This window comes from Lactuca sativa, chromosome 6, assembly GCF_002870075.4.
Source record: "Lactuca sativa cultivar Salinas chromosome 6, Lsat_Salinas_v11, whole genome shotgun sequence".
Lineage (NCBI taxonomy): Eukaryota > Viridiplantae > Streptophyta > Magnoliopsida > Asterales > Asteraceae > Lactuca > Lactuca sativa.
The window spans coordinates 14548883-14571220 of NC_056628.2; the positions used below are offsets into that span (position 1 = coordinate 14548883).

Sequence of the window (22338 nt, forward strand, 5' to 3'; positions counted from 1 at the left end):
ACTAGCTTTTGACACTCATATTGATAAGTTCTTAAAGTCAATAGATTATTGAACAAAGAGTGGACGGAAGTCTACCCCCAAGGGAGGAGGGAGTCATTCCCTTCCAACCCATCCCTCCTCCCTATCGAACCCACTGCCACATCAATTTTTGTCTCTTCTTTTTCTTCATCTTTCCGAACTCACAACACACGGAAATCCTATCTTTTTGAACCCACTCAACCCACTCAATTTAAAAAAAATACAAAACAACTAAGGTACAAGTTTTAAAACACATGGTACAAGAGAAAATAAGAAAGAGAAAATAGAGAGAGATGATGAAGTGAGTTAGTGAAACCAATCAACCCACTCGTTGAAGCGTGAATGCTACCGCCGATAACTCTATCGCAAATTAAGATTTTACATTTGATTGTTTTGTAAATTTTTTTAATTGAGTGGGTTCAAAAAGATAAGGTTTCTGTGTGTTGTGGGTTCGGAAAGATGAAGTAAAATAAAAGAGAAAAAGTGATGTGACAGAGGGTTCAGTGGGTTGGGAGGGAATGACTCCCTCCTCCCTAAGGGAGGAGGGAGTCGTTTCCATTGAACCCACTGAACTCACTGCCACATCAGCTTTTCTTTTTGATTTTTTTCATCTTTCCGAACCCACAACACACGGAAATCCTATCTTTTTCAACCCACTCAATTAAAAAAAATATTAAACAACTAAGGTACAAGTCTTAAAACATATGGTACAAGAGAAAATGAGAGAGAGAAAGTAGAGAGAGATGATGAAGTGGGTTCGTGAAACCAATTAAACAACCCGCCGAAGAGGGAGTGGTACCGGCGGTAACTCTATTGCTAATTACGATTTTACCTTGATTATTTTGTATATTTTTTAATTGAGTGGCTTGAGTGGGTTGAGAAAGATAGGATTTCCGTGTGTTGTGGGTTCGAAAATGTAACACCGTGAATTTCAAAACAATTTTTCGCATAATTTAAAAACATATTCATTTAATTTTCATAAAACATCAGTATTTGAACTCCAATCAATGTCATACAATAAATCCCAAGATCACATATCATAAAAATCCCATGTGTGTGTACTAATCAAGCCGGCGCCTTCCCACGGTCATCACTAGTACCTGAAACAATAAACACCAACACTGTAAGCACAAAGCTTAGTGAGTTCCCCAAAATACCACACATAACACATATTAGCCACTCGAGGCTATAACTCTGTGGGTCCGTAGACCCTACTCTGTGAACCCACTGGTTCTAACTCTGGGAACCTTCCGGTTCCAACTCTATAAACATGCACAACATAAATCACATAGAAATAATGCAGTACAACACATAACATACATATAGCATACAATTACTCTGTCACATAACACTGATTACCTACTCAAGGTAAAGTATAGTGAGAAGACTCACCTCGCGTATCTCGATAACTTGCAAATCCCGGAAATCACTCGCGCTCGATCCTCCGAGCTATAATCCTCCTATAACACAGTATATCTCTAATTAACACTTTCTCAACTAAGGTTGACTACCCCTATCAAGTCAACACTGGTCAACTCTGGTCAACTATCAACGGTCAACTTTGACCGGACTCGGCGAGTGCACTAGAGCGACTCGGCGAGTCTATACGTGTTCACTGACTCCCTAGGATCCTCTTCTGACACATCAAGTACACCCTAACTCGATGAGTTCCACCTGGCATGAATCGTGGGGCCACCACGACTCAACTCGCCGAGTCTCAAGAACAACTCGACGAGTTCCAGCTCGACTCAGTCCATCTGTCACCCTCTCCAACTCTCCCTGACTCATTGAGTCAACCCTTAACTCAGCAAGACCACTCGCTGAGTGGTTAAGGACAATCTTCATGCTACTCGTCGAGTCTGTTCTTCGGACTCGGCGAGTCCATGCGATGCATCAACTCAATCTCGTTCCTGAGGTCATATCCGCTCCAACAACTCCTAGATCTAGCCCTCCCAAGCACATTCATCACGTAAAGTCACAATCTTGGCTACCATGCAACGCCTACAAGGCTTCTTTTGGTGAAATGACATCTAAAATGGTAACCTAAGTCCCCAACTCAAAAGGATATGCATAAAGCAGGGCATTTGGGACTCTATGGACCTACTAAGGTCCAGATCTAGGTACCATTTCCCCATGGGACCTCTCACACTCCAAATACAAGGAAAACAAGGCATGAAGAAGCCCTGGATTTGACCATATCAAGAAAAACACGAGAATGAGCTCTGAATGTTACCTCAAATAGTTTCCTCTGCCGAAATGGAAGTAGATCCAAGATCCCCAACTCTCCTAGCTTGGCCTTCCTCTTCCTTTCTTGCAAATACACACAAAAATGGTGAATGATGGCCTCTTATCTCACTCACAAGGTTTCACAGGTGCTCTGGTGCTCTCAAGGTCGAAGGTAGCCGCAATGAAGGGGTATAAGGTCCTTTAAATAGGGATCAAGGCCGGGAAATTAGGGTTTCATTAAACAGCATGGACTCGCCGAGTCCGGACGCGAACCCGCGTCCAAATCCGCGATCATACTCGGCGAGTCTAGGCTCCAACTCGCCGAGTCTCCTCACAATTTACCAAAAATATAAAAATATATAAATATAAAAATGTATAATACTTGGGAATCCGGGCTGTTACAATTCTCCCCCACTAGAACTAGACTTCGCCCTCGAAGTCTCGCTCTGCAAATAACTCTAGATGCTGCTCACGCATCTCACGCTCCGGTTCCCAAGTCATCTCGGACCCCTTCCGATGCTTCCACTGAACCAAAACCAGGGGTACCTCCTTGTTCCTCAAAACCTTGATTTTTCGATCTCTGATGGCCACTGGTCTCTCAGCATAATTCAAGCTCGCATCCACCTGATTATCCTCTAATGGAACCACTGCCGACTCATTGGCAATACACTTCCTCAGCTGCGACACATGAAAAGTGTCGTGAATTTGCCCCAACTCTGCTGGCAAATCCAAACGATAGGCTACCCGGCCTACCCTCGCGATCACTTGGAAAGGACCAATATATCGGGGCCCCAACTTGCCCCTTTTCCTGAATCGAATCACTCCTTTCCAAGGAGAGACCTTCAGGAGTACAAGGTCGTCGACCTGAAACTCAAGCTCGGACCGGCGTCTGTCTGCATAACTCTTCTGTCGGCTCTGAGCAGTCAACAACCTCTGTCTGACCTATTGGATCTACTCTGTCGTCTGAAGCACGATCTCTGTACTTCCCATGACCCGCTGTCTAACCTCTCCCCAACAAATGGGGGTCCGACACCTCTTCCCATACAACAGCTCAAAGGGCGGCATACCAATGCTCGAATGATGGCTGTTGTTGTAGGAAAACTCTGCCAAGGGCAAATATGCATCCCAGCTACCCCCGAAATCCAACACACATGCCCGGAGCATGTCCTCGAGCGTCTGAATCGTCCACTCACTTTGACCGTCTGTCTGGGGATGATATGCGGTACTAAAATGCAGTCTAGTACCCAACTCCTCATGAAACTTCTTCCAGAATCTGGAAGTGAAGCGCACATCACGGTCTGAAACAATCGAGATCGGCACCCCATGCCGAGATACCACTTCCCTCACATACACCTCTACCAATTTCTCTGCTGAAGAACTCTCGCTGATAGCAAGGAAGTGAGCGCTCTTCGTCAACCTGTCCACAATCACCCAAATTGCATCTACTCCTCTGGCAGTCCTTGGCAATTTGGTGATGAAATCCATAGTGATCTGTTCCCACTTCCATTCGGGAACCTCCAATGGCTGCAACTTACCATGTGGCCTCTAGTGCTCGGCCTTAACCCTACGGCAGGTCAAGCACCTCTCAACAAACCACGCAACATCCCTCTTCATACAGGGCCACCAATACTCCTTTCTCAGATCCAAATACATCTTAGTGGCCCCAGGATGGATCGAAAATTTCGACCGATGAGCCTCTTCCATCAAAACGGTACGCGTTCCTCCCACAAACGGCACCCAGATACGCCCCTGAAATTTCATAAGCCCCCGACCATCGGTAACGAACTCTGAAACCAAACCAACAACCCGCTCTTTCTTCTGCATCTCAGGTTGCACAGCCTCGGCCTGTGCCCCACGAATGGCGTCCAACACTGGAGTGATCACTGTCAATCTCAAACATACATCCCGCAGCGGGGTGCTTTCCACCCTGCAGCTCAGTGCATCGGCTACAACATTAGCCTTGCCTGGGTGGTACAGGATCTCACAATCATAATCCTTGACCACATCCAACCACCTTCTCTGTCGCATATTTAGGTTTGGCTAATCCATCAAATATTTCAAACTCTTATGGTCCGTGTATATCGTACACCGAACCCCATAGAGGTAGTGACGCCAAATCTTGAGGGCGAACACCACTGCCCCCAACTCTAGATCATGGGTGGGATATCTCATCTCATGAGGCTTCAGCTGCCTCGATGCATATTCTATCACATGCCCTCTCTGCATCAGCACTGCCCTCAATCCCAAAATCGATGCATCATAGTATACCACAAAGTCCTCCATCCCTTCCGGGAGGGCTAACACCGGGGCTTCGCATAACCTTTAGCGAAGTGTCTCAAAGGAGGCCTACTGCTCGGGGCCCCATGAAAAAGCAACACCCTTTCGGGTCAATTTGGTGAGTGGCACTGCGATTTTAGAGAAATCCTTGATAAATCTCCGATAATACCCTGCCAACCCTAGGAAACTCCTGATCTCGGAGGGTGACCTCGGCACCTCCTAACTCATCACCGCCTCAACTTTGGCCGGGTCGACCAATATCCCTTCCTGGTTAACGATATGTCCTAAGAACTGGACCTCCCGCAACCAGAAATCACACTTGGAGAATTTGGCATAAAGCCTCTCAGATCTCAGATCTCCGAGAACCTCTCTCAAATGCTCTTCATGCTGCTCTCTAGATCTCGAATATACCAAAATGGCGTCGATAAATACAAACACCGACCGATCCAACATCGGCCTACACACTCGGTTCATGAGATCCATGAACACTGCCGGGGCATTGGTGAGCCTGAAAGGCATCACCACAAACTCATAATGCCCATAACGCGTCCTGAACGCTGTCTTCTGGACGTCCTCATCCCGCACTCTCACCTGATGATATCCAGACCTCAAATCGATCTTGGAGAACCAAGATGCTCCCTGCAACAGATCGAATAAATCGTCGATCCTCGGCAACGGGTAACGGTTCTTGACCGTCAGCTTGTTCAACTCCCGGTAATCAATGCACATCCGGTGTGAACCATCCTTCTTCTTGACGAACAGGATAGGCGCTCCCCACGGCGAGCTGCTCGGCCGAATAAACCCCTTCCCCAACAGCTCCTGAAGCTGCGAGGATAACTCTTGCATCTCTGGAGGTGCAAGGCGATAAGGCACCTTAACGATAGGTGCGGCCCCCGGAACCAAATCGATACTGAACTCCACTTGCCTCACAGGAGGCACACCCGGCAACTCCTCGGGGAATACATCCGGGAACTCACGCACTACCAGAACCTCCTCAACTGACCTCGGTCTCTTGGAATCCACCCGCGTATCCATCACATACGCCACAAAACCCTTACATCCCTGCTGTAGACACTGCCTCGCCTTAGCGGCCGAACAAAACGTCGATCCTGAACGTGTACCCTCGCCGTACACCGAAAGAACTCCCCCACTAGGGTCTCGTATGGTCACCAGTTGTCGCTCGCAGTCGATAACAGCACCGAATCTGCTCAACCAGTCCATGCCCACAATGACACATACATCACCCATCGCAATAGGAACCAGATCAATCGGGAACTCAACACCGAAAATCTCGACTACGCACCCCTGGAGAACCTCCGTGGCATATATCACCCTTTCGTCAGCTATGGAAACTCTCAGAGGCCGACTCAACGCCTCACAACTAACACTGATATGCTGACTAAAAGCCAAAGATACAAAAGACCGACTCCCACTCGAGTCAAATAACACCAAGGCAGGTACATAATTCACAAGAAAAGTACCTACGCATAACATAATATAAGCATAATATCACAACATCAAAATAAATACACGAAAGAATACATACCAGCCACGACATCGGGTGTTGTGCAGACCTCCTTCGCGGTCAGCTGAAAAGCTCTCCCTCGCGCTCTCGGCGCCTCGGCCTTCACTGGCCGACTCTCGGTAGCTCTGATGACGGCAGGGGCAGATCCCTGAGGTGCTCCCTAAGATGACCCTCGCAATTGCGGACACTCTGCCTTCCGGTGTCTGGTCTGGTTGCAGTGAAAGCACACCGCAAACCCCTTGGGGCAGTCCTTGGCCATGTGCCCTTCCTTGCCACACTTGTAGCAAGATCCGCTCTACAGACTCCATCGTGACCCTTGCCACACTTCCCACGAGTGCGGCCCTTCTGGCTCCCTGGTTTGGGATTAGCGGGCTTGGCCCGCTTGGCTGCCGGCTGAGACTGTGTCGGTCGCCGATCCCTCCCTTGAGACTCCGCCTCCTCCCTGGCCTGAGTCTCTAGCTCAATCTCCCTCTTCCGGGCATTTACCTGAAGCTCGGCAAATGTCCGGTACGAGGAGTTCGCCGCGAACTCCCGAATGTCTCGCCTCAAGATACTCAAGTATCGGCTCATACGTGCCTGCTCCGTGGACACGTGCTCAGAGCAGAACATCGCCCTCTCATGGAACATCCTGGTAATCACCGTAACAGACTCAGTACCCTGCTTGAGGGTCAAAAACTCCTGGGCCAAACGCTCCCTCTCAACCTGGGGAACGTACTCATCTCGGAACATGGCAGTGAACCTCTCCCAGGTCATTGCCGCAAGCTCAGCAGGCGTAAAGTGCGCCGTCACAAACTTCCACCAGTCCTTCGCTCCCAAGCGAAGCTGGTTCAGCGCGAACCGAACCTTCAAATGCTCAGGAGATGAGCAAGTGAAGAAACACCCCTCTATGTCATAAATCCACCTCATAGTTGCCACCGGGTCCTGGGTCCCATCAGACTCCGGCGTTTTTGTGTTGCTGAACTCCCGGAACAGCAAAGCATCACCACCTTGCGGCCTCGCGGCAGCAATAGCTGCGGTGGCCGCTGCAACAGCAGCCTCAGAAAGAGCGGCATAACGCTCGTCAAAGGTCTCAATCAGCGTGGTCTTAATAGACCCGAACATCTCTGGTATCTCTGCCCTGATGGTCGCAGCCACCTCCTCGTGGATGATCCGACGGATCTCCTCATCACTGGTCTCACTGCTCTCAGGCATCAGACGTGTCCTCACCATGATCTACCTCTGAAATACAACATACGATAAATTAGAATCCATTCAAGCATACTCACACTCGACAACTGTTCCCTCCTTGATCCTTGGTATTCCAAAGACTCCTACTTGGGCTGTACACCGCTCCGGTGCTTTCAGTAGTACGGGCCCAATACTACCGTTCGCACCGTATCAGAATACACCCCAAGCCCTCCTCTTCGGATCCCAAATTCCAAGTACTCTATCATGCACAATCCACTCTCTAACAAATCTCTCATAAGCCCCTCGCTGCTACCTACTCACTCTCAAGCATCTCATAGCAGCTCACCTCTCCCTAGGCTAAGGCATCACAAATCAGGCCACTCTAGTCCTAATAGGAGTACCTAGCCTACTCTGGCATGAGAATACATCATATCAATATTAATATCACATAACATGAGGGTATTTTGGGAAATCACCGTTCGGGCGCGGACTGATCGTACACACAACTCTGCTCTGCGTTTTTCCAAAATATTTTACTCTTTTTGAAAATATTTCTCAAATCCTCAGTTTGAGTTCAACTACGCCCGAAGGTGTAATCGAATCCCTCAAACCAAGGCTCTGATACCAACTTGTAACACCGTGAATTTCAAAACAATTTTTCGCATAATTTAAAAACATATTCATTTAATTTTCATAAAACATCAGTATTTGAACTCCAATCAATGTCATACAATAAATCCCAAGATCACATATCATAAAAATCCCATGTGTGTGTACTGATCAAGCCGGCGCCTTCCCACGGTCATCACTAGTACCTGAAACAATAAACACCAACACTGTAAGCACAAAGCTTAGTGAGTTCCCCAAAATACCACACATAACACATATTAGCCACTCGAGGCTATAACTCTGTGGGTCCGTAGACCCTACTCTGTGAACCCACTGGTTCTAACTCTGGGAACCTTCCGGTTCCAACTCTATAAACATGCACAACATAAATCACATAGAAATAATGCAGTACAACACATAACATACATATAGCATACAATTACTCTGTCACATAACACTGATTACCTACTCAAGGTAAAGTATAGTGAGAAGACTCACCTCGCGTATCTCGATAACTTGCAAATTCCGGAAATCACTCGCGCTCGATCCTCCGAGCTATAATCCTCCTATAACACAGTATATCTCTAATTAACACTTTCTTAACTAAGGTTGACTACCCCTATCAAGTCAACACTGGTCAACTCTGGTCAACTGTCAACGGTCAACTTTGACCGGACTCGGCGAGTGCACTAGAGCGACTCGGCGAGTCTATACGTGTTCACTGACTCCCTAGGATCCTCTTTTGACACATCGAGTACACCCCTAACTCGACGAGTTCCACCTGGCATGAATCGTGGGGCCACCACGACTCAACTCGCCGAGTCTCAAGAACAATTCGGCGAGTTCCAGCTCGACTCAGTCCATCTGTCACCCTCTCCAACTCTCCCTGACTCACTGAGTCAACCCTTAACTCGGCAAGACCACTCGCTGAGTGGTTAAGGACAATCTTCATGCTACTCGCCGAGTCTGTTCTTCGGACTCGACGAGTCCATGCGATGCATCAACTCAATCTCGTTCCTAAGGTCAGATCCGCTCCAACAACTCTTAGATCTAGCCCTCCCAAGCACATTCATCACGTAAAGTCACAATATTGGCTACCATGCAACGCCTACAAGGCTTCTTTTGGTGAAATGACATCTAAAATGGTAACCTAAGTCCCCAACTCAAAAGGATATGCATAAAGCAGGGCATTTGGGACTCTTTGGACCTAGTAAGGTCCAGATCTAGGTACCATTTCCCCATGGGACCTCTCACACTCCAAATACAAGGCAAACAAGGCATGAAGAAGCCCTGGATTTGACCATATCAAGAAAAACACGAGAATGAGCTCTGAATGTTACCTCAAATAGTTTCCTCTGCCGAAATGGAAGTAGATCCAAGCTCCCCAACTCTCCTAGCTTGGCCTTCCTCTTCCTTTCTTGCAAATACACACAAAAATGGTGAATGATGGCCTCTTATCTCACTCACAAGGTTTCACAGGTGCTCTGGTGCTCTCAAGGTCGAAGGTAGCCGCAATGAAGGGGTATAAGGTACTTTAAATAGGGATCAAGGCCGGGAAATTAGGGTTTCATTAAACAGCGTGGACTCGCCGAGTCCGGACGCGAACCCGCGATCATACTCGGCGAGTCTAGGCTCCAACTCGCCGAGTCTCCTCACAATTTACCAAAAATATAAAAATATAAAAATGTATAATACCTGGGAATTCGGGCTGTTACAGAAAAGATGAAAAAAAATCAGAGAAAAACTGATGTGGCAGTGGGTTCGGTGGGTTCAATGGTAACGACTCCCTTCTCCCTAATGGATACAATGTTTTAACACAATTAATAAACTTTTGTCTAATTCTATATTTTTCGAATACAGTGGAGGAATGAAGAAGTCCAGAAAAATGTTCATATTTACATCGGGTATTCATTAATTTTTTTTTTTGCAAGTTTTATTTCTCTTTTAAATCATTAACACATTTATTATTTATGTGGATCTTTAGCGCCATAGTGCTTTTACGTACAATTATTTTCCTATACCTTTTTGAGTCACGGTCATGGACTTCTTCGAATATCTGCATACCTTGGAACATATAATCTAACATCTTTGGTGGAAATGCTCCACCAAGATAAAAGTCCTTATAGACTCACATCAACTAATGGGTTAAGCATCCAAACATCCAACTATGATATTCTTTGTCTTCACAGTGATAACCAATAACAGACGTAGGAATTTACAATAGTAGTGACACAAAAAAAAATCACTCAACATATACAAATAGAGAAACTTGAAATTCAAATATTTCCCTTTAGACTTCTTGCCTTCTTGGATGACCTAGTATACATTTTTCAAAACAATGACATTTGGAATAAAAACTTCTTAAGTTTAAAAATATAAGAAACTCATGAGTAGATTGTTAAGCATACACCAACTTTTAGATCTATATTTGGAGACTTATAAACTAACTTCATGGGTATTTCTCATGAGAATACAAATAAGGTAATTGAGAGAATAATTGCATGGGTTTTAAGTAAGTAAACTCACAAGTATTTTTATCAAAGTTAAAATATCGATTGTATTCATGATTTTGGTGGTTATTTTGTGATATTTTTAAAAACTAGTTTAGTAAGTGATATTTGGGAGTTGAGGTGTAAATACAGTCATTTTAGTAATAACTAAATATAAAAGTCATTATTTTTATGACAATTAATTTAAAATATGATATTTTTATGACAACAAAGTTTTGAAATATTACAGTTTTGTTTTTCTAATTATCTAAATATTTTAAAACTTGACACCTTAAATTTTGTTTTACAGAAAAAGTATAATCTTAAAAGTAGTCATACGAAAATATTGTATAAGTTGGTCATTAATTTGTTGTCACCAAAAATTATCATACCTTACAAATGTAATTGTAAAGGATTACAAAAAAAAGTGCCAATGAAAACATGTAAAGTTTATCATCACGTTAAGTACTTTGTATGTCAACTTAACGAAACAAGTGTAAATAATATGATTGTGAAAGGATAACAAAAATTACTAAAATAAAAAACATCTATTAGACAAATTAAATATATTGTGACTTACAGGAAAACAAAAGAGCAATTTATATTTAATAAATGATATAATCATTTTCACGGCCCTTAATAAAGCTATTAATCATTTTGCAATATAACTATAAACTACGATTTATTTTTTAAATTTCAAAATTTTAATTTTTGTATGACGATCTTAAACAGAGCAATTTCGTAACTGGTAATTGACTGAGATTAATAATCATTTTCAAAAAAAAATTATAAGAAAAGGTCAACTTGATTTTATACATTTTGTGAATCAAATATTGTAATATTTATGTAATACAAAAATATCATTTCAAAATATCAATTTCATATGCGATTGTGGGATCGTACCTCCTCACCAAACTTTCTTTGGTTCACATGGTCATCTTTCTTCTTTATTACTACTTAATAATATAATAACAACTTTTAAATATTCTTTAATATTTTGTTAGGGTAAATTACATCTCTTTATTTTTTTTTATATTATTAGCATTGATTTTGAGGCCATCAATTATTTTTAAGATTATTAAAACATATCTTAAACATCAATTATTATAGACATAATATAAAACAACTATCAACTTTTATATAGATTTCTGACTTTTTCAATTACTTAATAATAATAATAATAATAATAATAATAATAATATAAAAAATGACATTTAAATACAAATAATAATGATCATTGGTCAAGATCTAAAAAACTAAAAAGTTGAATAAAAACTAAAAAAGTAAATGTTTAAACATTGATTGATTATTTAATGATAATATAAATACGAAAAAGTAAATACCGTTTGTTTAAGCGTGTTCGTAACAGTTTGTACAAAAAAATATTTTAATATTTTGTTTCAATCCATTATTGAAAATATTTGAAGTAAACTAAAATATAATTTGCTTACGTTCACTTGTGATGGTTAGCCTATATTTCATTTTCATTACCAAACTAAATACAATGGTATAAAATAACAAAATATACAATTGTAAAGAAAAACAGATATCTCAATCCGTTATACCCACTAATATATATAGACGATAAAATACTAAAAATTAATTTCTGTTAATAACAAATAAAAAGTGTTTTAAATTTTTTTTCCTTAATAAAAAGGCTATAAATTGGGATTAAATATCTTATGAAATAACCCGGGATGAATTGGATATCCAAATCATCTACAGATAACACCTGATGATGATGATGATAATAATGACGAACATAAACTTCTACTTAAAAAACTAATCTACTATCGACCACTCAAACTTGAAACTAAAACAAACCCGAAAAGAGCTTCGATCCAAAGATCGTCTGTCTTTTTACATACAAACAAACAATTTTAAACTCATTCTAATCGCCAAATGAAGTCCATTTCCCCAAATTACCCCTTGTAAACTACTGAAGACTCACATTAATGTCTGTTGGCTTATTCCTTGACTCAGGGGCATTATAGGGAGACCAACTATCTCCACGAAACGAAGGTGATGACAGATTTTGTTTCGTGGTGGTCACAGAATACGATTCCTTGTTCTCTGCTGCCGGAACCGGAACCGAAATCGGAATCGGCCCCGACACCGGAACCGGAGATGACACCGGAATCGGAACCGGAACCGCAGCGGTGGTGGGAATTGTGATTGTAATGTTTTCCGGTTTTTGTTTCTTGGTGGATTTTTGTTCGTCTTGGACACCGGTCAAGAAACTTCCTACAACAATCTGGTTTATTACAAAAAAACCAAAAACAAGAAAATCAAAAAATAATGGAATTTGGTGGAGATATCATGAAGATGATTTGACCGGAGTTGAAGAAGTACCTGAACAGGACTGGCGGCCACCAGTAGCCCCGCCACACTGCCGCCAACCACCCGCCCATCTGGGCTTGATAAAGAAACACTCATCCCGCCAGATCTGTTTCTTATTCCACCGTTTTCAGATGGAATAAACGACCCCGATAATGAGAGTATCTCAAAACGACCCTAATCAATAATTACCAAAGATTATAATTCGTCTATTATACTTTTTCATAATATCATTCTTCAAAATGGGTTTATGTCAAAAATGGATAACAAACTTTTTTTTTACTAGACATAATCGTTTTTTTTTTTAAAAAATACTATGAGAAGACGTTTTGTTGTTCACAAAATACATTCTTCTGATAGTACTTTTTTAAAACGATGATATTTTGTAAAAAAAAAAAAAAAAGTTTGGTTATACTTTTTCATTATATGATTTTTCATTCTATATTTTTATAAAAGTCATGTCCAATTATTACCTCATATGTCAAAGTACCACCAGAGGAGTCAGGTTGTCGAAGGGTAACACTAGAAATGACACCATTTGCAGACAAAATGCATATTGCACGGGGTCCTTGTTGAGAAAATGATATGACCTTCATTGTCACATCCTAATTTAAACCCAAAAATAAATAAAAGTTTGTGAGCACCGATAATCAAGAATATTATTCAAAAACAATGTTTCATTTGCACATCTATCATATTCATATATATAATTTCACATAACCCATAAGGGTAAAATAGTCAATTTACCTCTCCTGTGTTAACATTGATGATATGAGGACTAAAGCTAGCACCAACCGCACTTGATACCGAATCGCCTAAGCAGAAAACAACAAACAATGTAAGGAAAAACTTTATAATCTACACATTATATTGCTTCAAGAAAAGAATAAAAACTCGATAAATTCCTATAAATTACATCATTTTCAGAATAAAAACCTGGTTCAAAACTCAAAAGCGTTGACACTTGACAGACATAAAATGTGGAAGAAAACCCCAGTGTTTTAACAGATAGGAACTTTGAGCCAACAACCAAACCCCACACTATAATAAAAGCAAAGTCTTGATCTTTACAAGTGTAGCTAAATATAGAGAGTGACACTACAATACAACTCGTTACTTCTTGCAACCTTAATCAAACCAAACCTAGGTTTTTCGAAAAAGATTTCATTAAACATGTTTTTTTCTTGTCATGTATACGTATGTTATGTATGTATGTATATATATCCCAAAAGGTAAGCAACAAAAATTAGAATCGTCTGTTGAAGATTCACTCACCAACTTCCCCACAAAAAGCAGAGGGCTTCTAGAACTATTCTATTAACATCAAGATCTATGTTGGAGGGGTTCTATTCATTTAGGTCCCACTTTCTAATCAAAACCCTTGAAAATCTTGAAATTATTTCATCAGATCAAATAATACCCACTTCACATTAACATAAAAACATAAAAGACTCGAACTTTAACAAGAAAAACAAAACCTTTATTTCCAGATGTTTACCTAAAGGTTGTTCCATTTCTTTGGGTCGTCGTTGTTCGTGTTTTGCAGCGGAGTCGGGCCGGATTTTGCCTCTTTTTACGGTGGAGAAATCGATCACTGGCGGCGGCGGAGGCGCGGCGGAGGAGATGGGTTTTGGAGATAACGCCTTTCTGACAGATCCATCTTCAGCATACTTCCTGGGTCTGCCTCTTTTTTTCTTTTCTGTTAATGGTGTTACGCCTGCCGGCGGTGGAGCCGCCGGATACGACGGAGAAGTGGCGGCCATAGCGGCCATTTGGGCTGTGATTGATTGAGGCTTCGGTGTGGTGGTAGGGAGCTTGGTGGGTGTCTCAGTTCTCGGAGAAATATGGTAATCGGAGGGTGCATCTGATCCAACCACTGTAACACCGCTGTTATTCATTTCGCTTCCCTCAATCATCAAACAATATTTTTATAACAAAAAAAAAAAGACTAAAAATCAAGAAACACAGAGGATTCAGGAAGAACACATTGATTTTCTATAATCTTTTATTTAAAAAAAAAAACCTAAAAATATTTAATGAGATTTTCCAGTTTTTAATAGTAGAACTGAAAACCCAAAACCCAGAAACTTTTAAACAAAAAGATTCGAAATTGAAAATCTTTTTTGAAGAAACAAAATTCTGGGAAGCTCTTTTCGTTGAAGTGAGATCAACGAACAGAAATACAGAGGCTTTTCATATGAAAAATTGTAGAAAATTAAATAGATGAGCCAGTAGTATGCATGAGGAAGATGATCAATAATTTTAATTTGAATAAAAAGAAAAGAAAAACAATTTTTTGATTTTTGAGGAATAATGGGGGTAGAGTATGAGTATGAGAAGATAAAGATTGAATTTCTTTTCTGAGATGTATCGAAAATTGTGGGTGTTTTTAGATGTTAAAGCTATTTTGGGTTGCTTAGTTTTCTCAAGATTGTCTGAATTATAAATTAAAAATAAAAAAATATATTAAAAGAGGAAAAAAGAAATTATTTAATGTTGGGCTTTAATTATCAACTATTAAAGTGGAAAATATTATGTATTTTGGTTAATAAATGGGTTGAAGTCCGGTGAAAAGAAAAGTGAAATTAGGTTGCCAAGGCATGAAGACAACCATACCTCTTTAAAAAAAACAAATTATTTAATTATATTTGATTTTTTATAAACATAATTTAATATATCATAAAAGTATATAAAATATAGTTATTCATATACAAACAAAGAAAGGTGAATGAAAACAATTGAAATTTAGAAAATAGCATATTATTCGTATTAAAGAATATAAATTATTTTAAAGGCCATCTTGGTTTCTACCCCAAAACAATGAACCTCAAATTCATACTTTTAAATTACTCAATTTTATTTTGCCCTCTTTCTTACTTTTTATAAGTTCTAGGCTTTCTTTAATTAATATAAAGAGTTAAAGACTATTGAACAATAAACAATTATCTTACTTATAATATTTAAATTTAAATAAAATAAGAAGAATATATGAAAACAAACAAGATATTTTAAAATAAATTAAATGGATTGTTTAAAAAAAGAAAAAAAAAACAAATTTAACCTAATTTACTATTTTATTTTGTTTTTTTGTCTAAAATAACCAAAAAAAAAAAAAGAAATAAACCAATAACTAATAAAATTAAAATAACATATCATATTTATTGGGCTGTGATTAGTCTATGTACCTATAATATTTAAGGTTGAAAAAAAATATCCTTACTTATACATTTTCAAATGAGTTAATGAAAATGTTGTATGAGTTAAAAAAACTAGATTGGTTAGACAATTTTCAACTTATTTTTTTTTAAATAAAATAAAAAATAAGATAAATAGTGTTTCATTTCTAATCCTATTCCATTTTTACTTTATTTTTACCCTTAAAAAGTATATTTCATTCTTCCAACTTATATAAATTGTTAAATACACCCTCTTCTGTTAATTTGGTTTTAACAAATATATAATCTATATTTTTTTCATTACAATAATATTAAAAAATAAGATTATATTTATAACACTTAATTATAAGTTTTTTTTTTTTGTAAAACACGTTATTGTGTTTTAAAATTTCAATATAATATGTATTTAAATTTTAATATGAATTTGATAAACAAAAAACAAACTTTATATTTATAATTAATTAATATAATTTAATGTGTACCACAATATTATAAGTATTAAATATTACATTTTAATTATAATTAGTAGATAAAAAAAACCAGAAATATATAAATATATAAAAAGAATGACTAAAATCGACAACTCAAAATTCATCCATATTTTGGGGAAAATAAATAATATAACACCAAATATGATGTTATACTATTCATTTCCCCAAAATGAGGGAATAAATGGGATAAAGTTGGAAAGGAATCTGAGAAAGATATGAGAGAAATAATGAAAAATAGGAGTGGGTTGGAGATGCTCTCAAATAACAAATTAGTTACATATAAGTTAGAAGAAATAATGATAAATATAATTTTTTTTTGGTATATACAAATGTTTAATGCATAACCTTATACATTAGATTCTTTTATAAAATTATAATTTATGATTTCATCCAACATAAAATAAAAATGTATAAAATAAAGTAACACATAACTTATAAAAATACTTATCTAAGATTATCTAACAACATTTTCATATTTGAAGATTAGAAAATTTACTAATGAAGTTTTTTTGTTGGAACATGTGTCCATAATCATTAATTAATTAGTAATATTTTTAATAATAACAAAAATCTTATAGGTTGTATTCATGATCCGATTAATCAATAAGGAACCAAGAGAAAATGAGTATGTTAATTTATTATAAATTAATAAATTAATTGAAAATTGTTTTAGAATTAGTTAAATAGTTTTAATTAATTAATGAATTGAATATTAATTAATTTATTAGTAATTAATTTGAATATTCTAGAACACTCTAGAATAAAAATAGGGGACGCTTTCGGATAAGGATAAAGATTATCCTTAGGAATTTTAATTGAGTTTTGGACTATAAATAAGATGACCAAGCCCTAAACTCATTGTCTCTCTAATTTCCGTTCAAGCTCCCATCTCTATCCTTTTACGAAAATACTAACCATCTTAGGGTTATACTGATTTTCGAAAAAGCCTCGTCTCTTATAGAGTTCTTATCTGCTAGTTGGTGTCTTGGGTGTGAAACAAAAGATTGATTTTTGGTCTGAGTCATTTTCATCCTTGCAAAGTGGTTGCGGCAAGACCTAAATCAAGGAATTCTGAAGATTAAGAGATTGGTATTTTTCAAGTTTTTAAGTAGGTTGCTATAATAGTAAAACCTAGATCCATCTGGTGCATGTACACATATGGGTTATTTTGTTTTTTGTTGCGCAAACTAATGAGTATAGAATGCAACAAATCTCATCGGTGGTATCAGAGCCAATAAGTTTTAGACTTTTAGTTATATGCACTGCTAATAAAATTGAAAAACAAAAATTTGTAAGATGCGGTGCGCATCATCGAGAGTTTGTTGGATATATCTGGATAAACACATTAATTAAAAATGTTATTTAAATAATATTTAATCCTTGATATTTAAATTAAATTAAATTTTAAATATTATTTAATATAGAATTAAATTTGAATATTTAAAATAGATCTAAGTTAATAAATCCCTTAATTTTAAATATTATTTATATCATATTTAATTTATATTTTTAAGTATTATTTTAATAATATTTAACTTATAATTTTAAATATTATTTAAATTATATTTAAATTTGAATATTAATTTTTAAGTTTTAAATATTATTTAATAATTAAATTTGAACATCTAATAATTCATAAATTTAAAATATTTAAATTTATTATATAGTACGATTACTATATGTATGACATAATTACAACATGTGTCCTCACATGTTTAATTAAAACATTATCAGTCAAACAATGACGAGACTCACCCACTCGATTACTATAAGAGAGATTTAAGGAGGTCTCTTAGAATCCTAGTGAGACCCGTTTTTATAAGCTCATAGCTTACCATACTCACTGTCTCTTTGCATTTTGAGATTGAAGTTATCGAAAGGGTTTGATATGATATATGTTTAAAGTTAAAATATTAACTAAAGTAATAAAACTAAATTCCCATTTTATATAATTAAGAAACATGAATCATGAGTTACCTATTAAACATGCACATTTTCTTATAATTTGTTTATGGTGCATGTGCGGTTAGCCAACACATAAGTTTTTGGATTATGGTTGGGAATGATGTGAAATTCACGAATCTCAAGCGTAACTTGAGTCGAGCATCACACAATTTTTGCGTGGTTTGTTCACCATTTGTTATATGATCCACAACATCCCTGTCATAGAAATGAATGGAGATTTGTATCGATCGGATACACTTCAAGTATAAATAACAAAATCAAACTAATATAAGCAAATAAAGAACAAAAACCAAATAACACAAGGAGTTCTCCAAATTGTCTTTCACCAAAAAAGAGTTTGTTTTCACCAAGAAAATGGATTGTCACAAAGACAGTCGCCAAGACGAACTCAGCATTAGGGTTTACCCTAATGTTGATTTTATACTAATCTATTCAGGTATATCTCTTTATTGAAGGGATGGTATCTTATCTATACTAAGAACCGATGCTAATCACAAAGATATCACCTAATATACAAAAGGGTTACATAGAATATCTGTCTATATGTTGAAGTTGATAGACTTGATACGATGACATTGATGGTGATGTAGACGTTAACGCTGACAGTTAACATGTAGTGTGTTTGACTCATCAGATCATAAGGTGTGAACTTACAATCTCCCTTATCTGATGATGTCAAAACTATTCTTCAATGAATTCTTTAGCTCATGCTCCCCTAAGAGTAAGATTTAAACTTTAAATTCTTTAGCTTTAGCGAATACTCCCCCTGAGAAGGTGAATGACTTCCCATTTTAGATTCTCAAGCAGCTGAGGCAACATTTATGAATCATAGTGGACGGACAAATCGATGATGAAATGAGAATGTTGATGTCTTCATGTCTACCCCTTAAAATTTTCTTTTCTTTAGATCAACAACATTTAGTAATTCCTTCAGCTAGTAGTTTCTTCAACTTTGGTAAGATTATCTGCTTTTTTGACATCAACAACAAATACGGATTTGGATAAAGCAACATAGTATTGCAGATTGCAGTCTAGTAAGATTGCAAAGTCTCCTGATAGTGTGGCCTTAAACTATCATTCACTGACATTGTATTGTGAGATCTCATCAGCGTGTGATTTCATATGCGGACTCATTAATCACTTTTATTATAAGAAAAAGAGCATGTAACACTTGAATCCTGATAACTTTCTAGTTTGCCCTTGTATTATTTAATTAGTCCATTTTAGTCCTTGTGTTGTACGCGAGGCGTACCACATGGTATGCTTGGCGTACAAGCTGTAAAGCGAGTACACGGGGCGTAAAACATGGTACGCTTAGCGTAATCATGAGGATCGGGACTCCGGACACATATGCTGGGCGTACGTGGGTCATTTAGAAACCCTAATTCTCAGGGTTGGACACTATATAAACATCATTATGGACCATAAAACCCTCATTTCTCAGTCTCCTCTGTCCTCCTAGCCCTATACTCGAAACCCTAAGCCTCTCTCTTGCATTTTGAGCTTATAGTGTCCATTTTGGTGTATTTTGATCCATTTTCGAGAAGTAGAAGAGTGGTGCAAGGTGGTGGATCAAGGAAGAGCTTGTAGATTTGGATTATCTGCCCCTTTATAGCTTGTTTGAGGTATAAAGCTTTAATATTGTTCTTTAGAAGATTAGATCTTCCTTGTTTAAGTTTTAGACCCTTTTTGTTCCTATAGATGAGATCTAGTGGTTTGATACCACTCCAGGAGCTTAGAGTTGCCACTCTTGGTCTTTCTTTGGTCCTAGATTCATAAAGTTGACACCTTTATGGCTTAGAATCACCCATACATGAGTTTGAGTTCATTTAATGGAAGTAGAATGCTAAATTTCGAAGTTGGGATCTTTTGGGGTATGCAAAGTCACCAAGTCAGTGACTTTATGGTTCTAGACACTTTTTGGGACTTAGTTCTGTGGTTCGGACCTTTGGACTTAAGCATTAAGAGCTTAATGGAAAAGTTGGCTTAATGGATCAGTATGTCGGGCGTACAAGCCTGTAAGCGTAGCGTATAAGCCAAACAGCGAGTACGCTTAGGTGCTGTTTGTTTTTCTGAAGTCAAAATATTTGCAGTCTGCAGACCACATCTGCAAGCCTCTGTAGCAGAAGAGGTGGACCAAACGTCTGCAGTCTGCAATAAGAAGATTGTTTGTTTTTTAACGCCTGCAGACTACTGAAATAAATTGAATTTTAAATAAAATTATTTTACAAACTTAAAAAGATTTTTCAACACCAAAATTTTAATAATAATAGTCATATAACATTGGAAATAAAATTTATGCAATTAAATTAGTCATACAATAAAAATGGTTTTACAATAACAATTTCATTTAAAACAATTCAATCTATATTGTGCATCAACTGATCAGCAATTTCATAACGTAATTGTGTCATATATTCACGGTCTGCTGTAGTACCATGTGTTGGAATCCCGTCTTCATCATCATCAACGACCACATTGTTACTTCGAAACGAGACATTGGGTTCATCGTTTCATGCAAAATACGCATCACTCAATCCTTATCTCCTTATAAAATTATGAAGCGCGAAACATGCCATGACAATATTTCTTCGTGTAACAAACGGGAATGGTGCTATCCTCTTCAATATAGGGAAGCGTGCTTTCAAAACACCAAAAGCACGCTCAATGACATTTCGAAGTTTTGCATGTCCATGGTTAAATTTTTCTTTATTGGTCAATGCACGTCTTTGACGAAAATCTCCAAGTCAATACCTCACATTACGATAAGGGGCCATAAATCCTCGAGTGTGTGCATATGCGGCATCACAAAGATAATATTTGTCTGTAAAAAAACAAAACACTAATCAATTTTCAAAGTAAGATAAAAAAAAAGTTTAAAAAAAATTACCTGATGGTGGAAACGGGAATGATGCTTGTGGATCGGCTACTGCTTCTGATAAAATTCTAGAGTCATGTGCTACCCCTTCCCACCCGGCCACGACAAATGTAAAAATCATATTGAAGTCACAAATTGCCAATACGTTTTGGTAGCAATCCCCCTTTCCCCTACTTATATATAAGTCTTGTTTCTTAGCAGGGACAACAACATGTATCAAAGTGTCATCAAGTGCACCAACCGCTCATTTGAAAACCTGTCGTAGCCTCCTATTATGTCCTGGAATGTTTGGATTCGGATTAAAAGAAGTTGGTACTATAAAATATTGTGCAAAAAACATCGTTTTTTCCAACACTTCATAAAAAATTTTATGAATTGTTTGCTTCGAGTGTTGAAATATCCGCTTGATAATCACGTAAGGTTGATTATGGCTGATCATCATAAAAAACATAGCCATATTTTCCTCAACCGATACATGTTTGTTGTCCTTTAATGAGTAATTTGCTCTAAAATGAGCACATAGTCGTACAAATGAGTCACGGGACATGTGTAATACTTCAACATATTGTAAACGATTATGATGTAATAACTCCAATGTGTATTCATGTCCCGTAATTTCCGAATCATTATCCCGCAATCGTTTCACACCCCTCTTCCAAAAATAACGGATGTACAGGTACATAAGAATAAAGAGAAGTAATTTTTGATCGTGATCCATTATGAACCTAAAATCAACAAAATAGAACTTTAAAAACATTACATTAATCATATTTCAAGTAGCAAAAAAAACATTAAATAAACCATATTTCAAGTAGCAAATAAACATTAATCATATTTCAAGTAGCAAAAACACATTAGATAATATTCCAAGTAGCAAAATAACAAAAAATAGTTACAACAAAGGCAAAAAGACCTAACAAAATAGTTCAAACAAAGGCAAAAAGACCTAATAAATAGTTTCAACACACTAAAAATCATCGGACAATCTTTCCGTCCTTCAAAACTCCTAAACTTGTACCCGTCATCTCAAGCCATCCTTGTAATATCTCGGGAACATCGGGCAAATGCATCCACATCTCTCTCATGTTCATGGTCCCTCTAAAAATATGATATGTAACAAAGCGTAAAGGATCTGTAGGGCCTAACTGAAGCACCTCTAATTTCTCTAAACATTGAGGAA

At 37.7% G+C, this 22338-nt stretch overlaps 1 protein-coding gene across 1 annotated transcript; it reads right to left on the reverse strand.

Annotated features, from left to right (window-relative positions):
- Positions 1-11938: 11938 nt before the first annotated feature.
- On the reverse strand, positions 11939-15079 carry LOC111918752 (AT-hook motif nuclear-localized protein 1). Its single transcript, XM_023914372.3, has 5 exons — positions 14147-15079; positions 13396-13463; positions 13122-13253; positions 12664-12825; positions 11939-12565 (listed from the first exon to the last, which is right to left on the reverse strand). The coding sequence occupies exons 1-5, from the start codon at positions 14562-14564 to the stop codon at positions 12248-12250; spliced, it is 1098 nt and encodes a 365-aa protein (XP_023770140.1). The 5' UTR covers positions 14565-15079; the 3' UTR covers positions 11939-12247.
- Positions 15080-22338: the final 7259 nt, after the last annotated feature.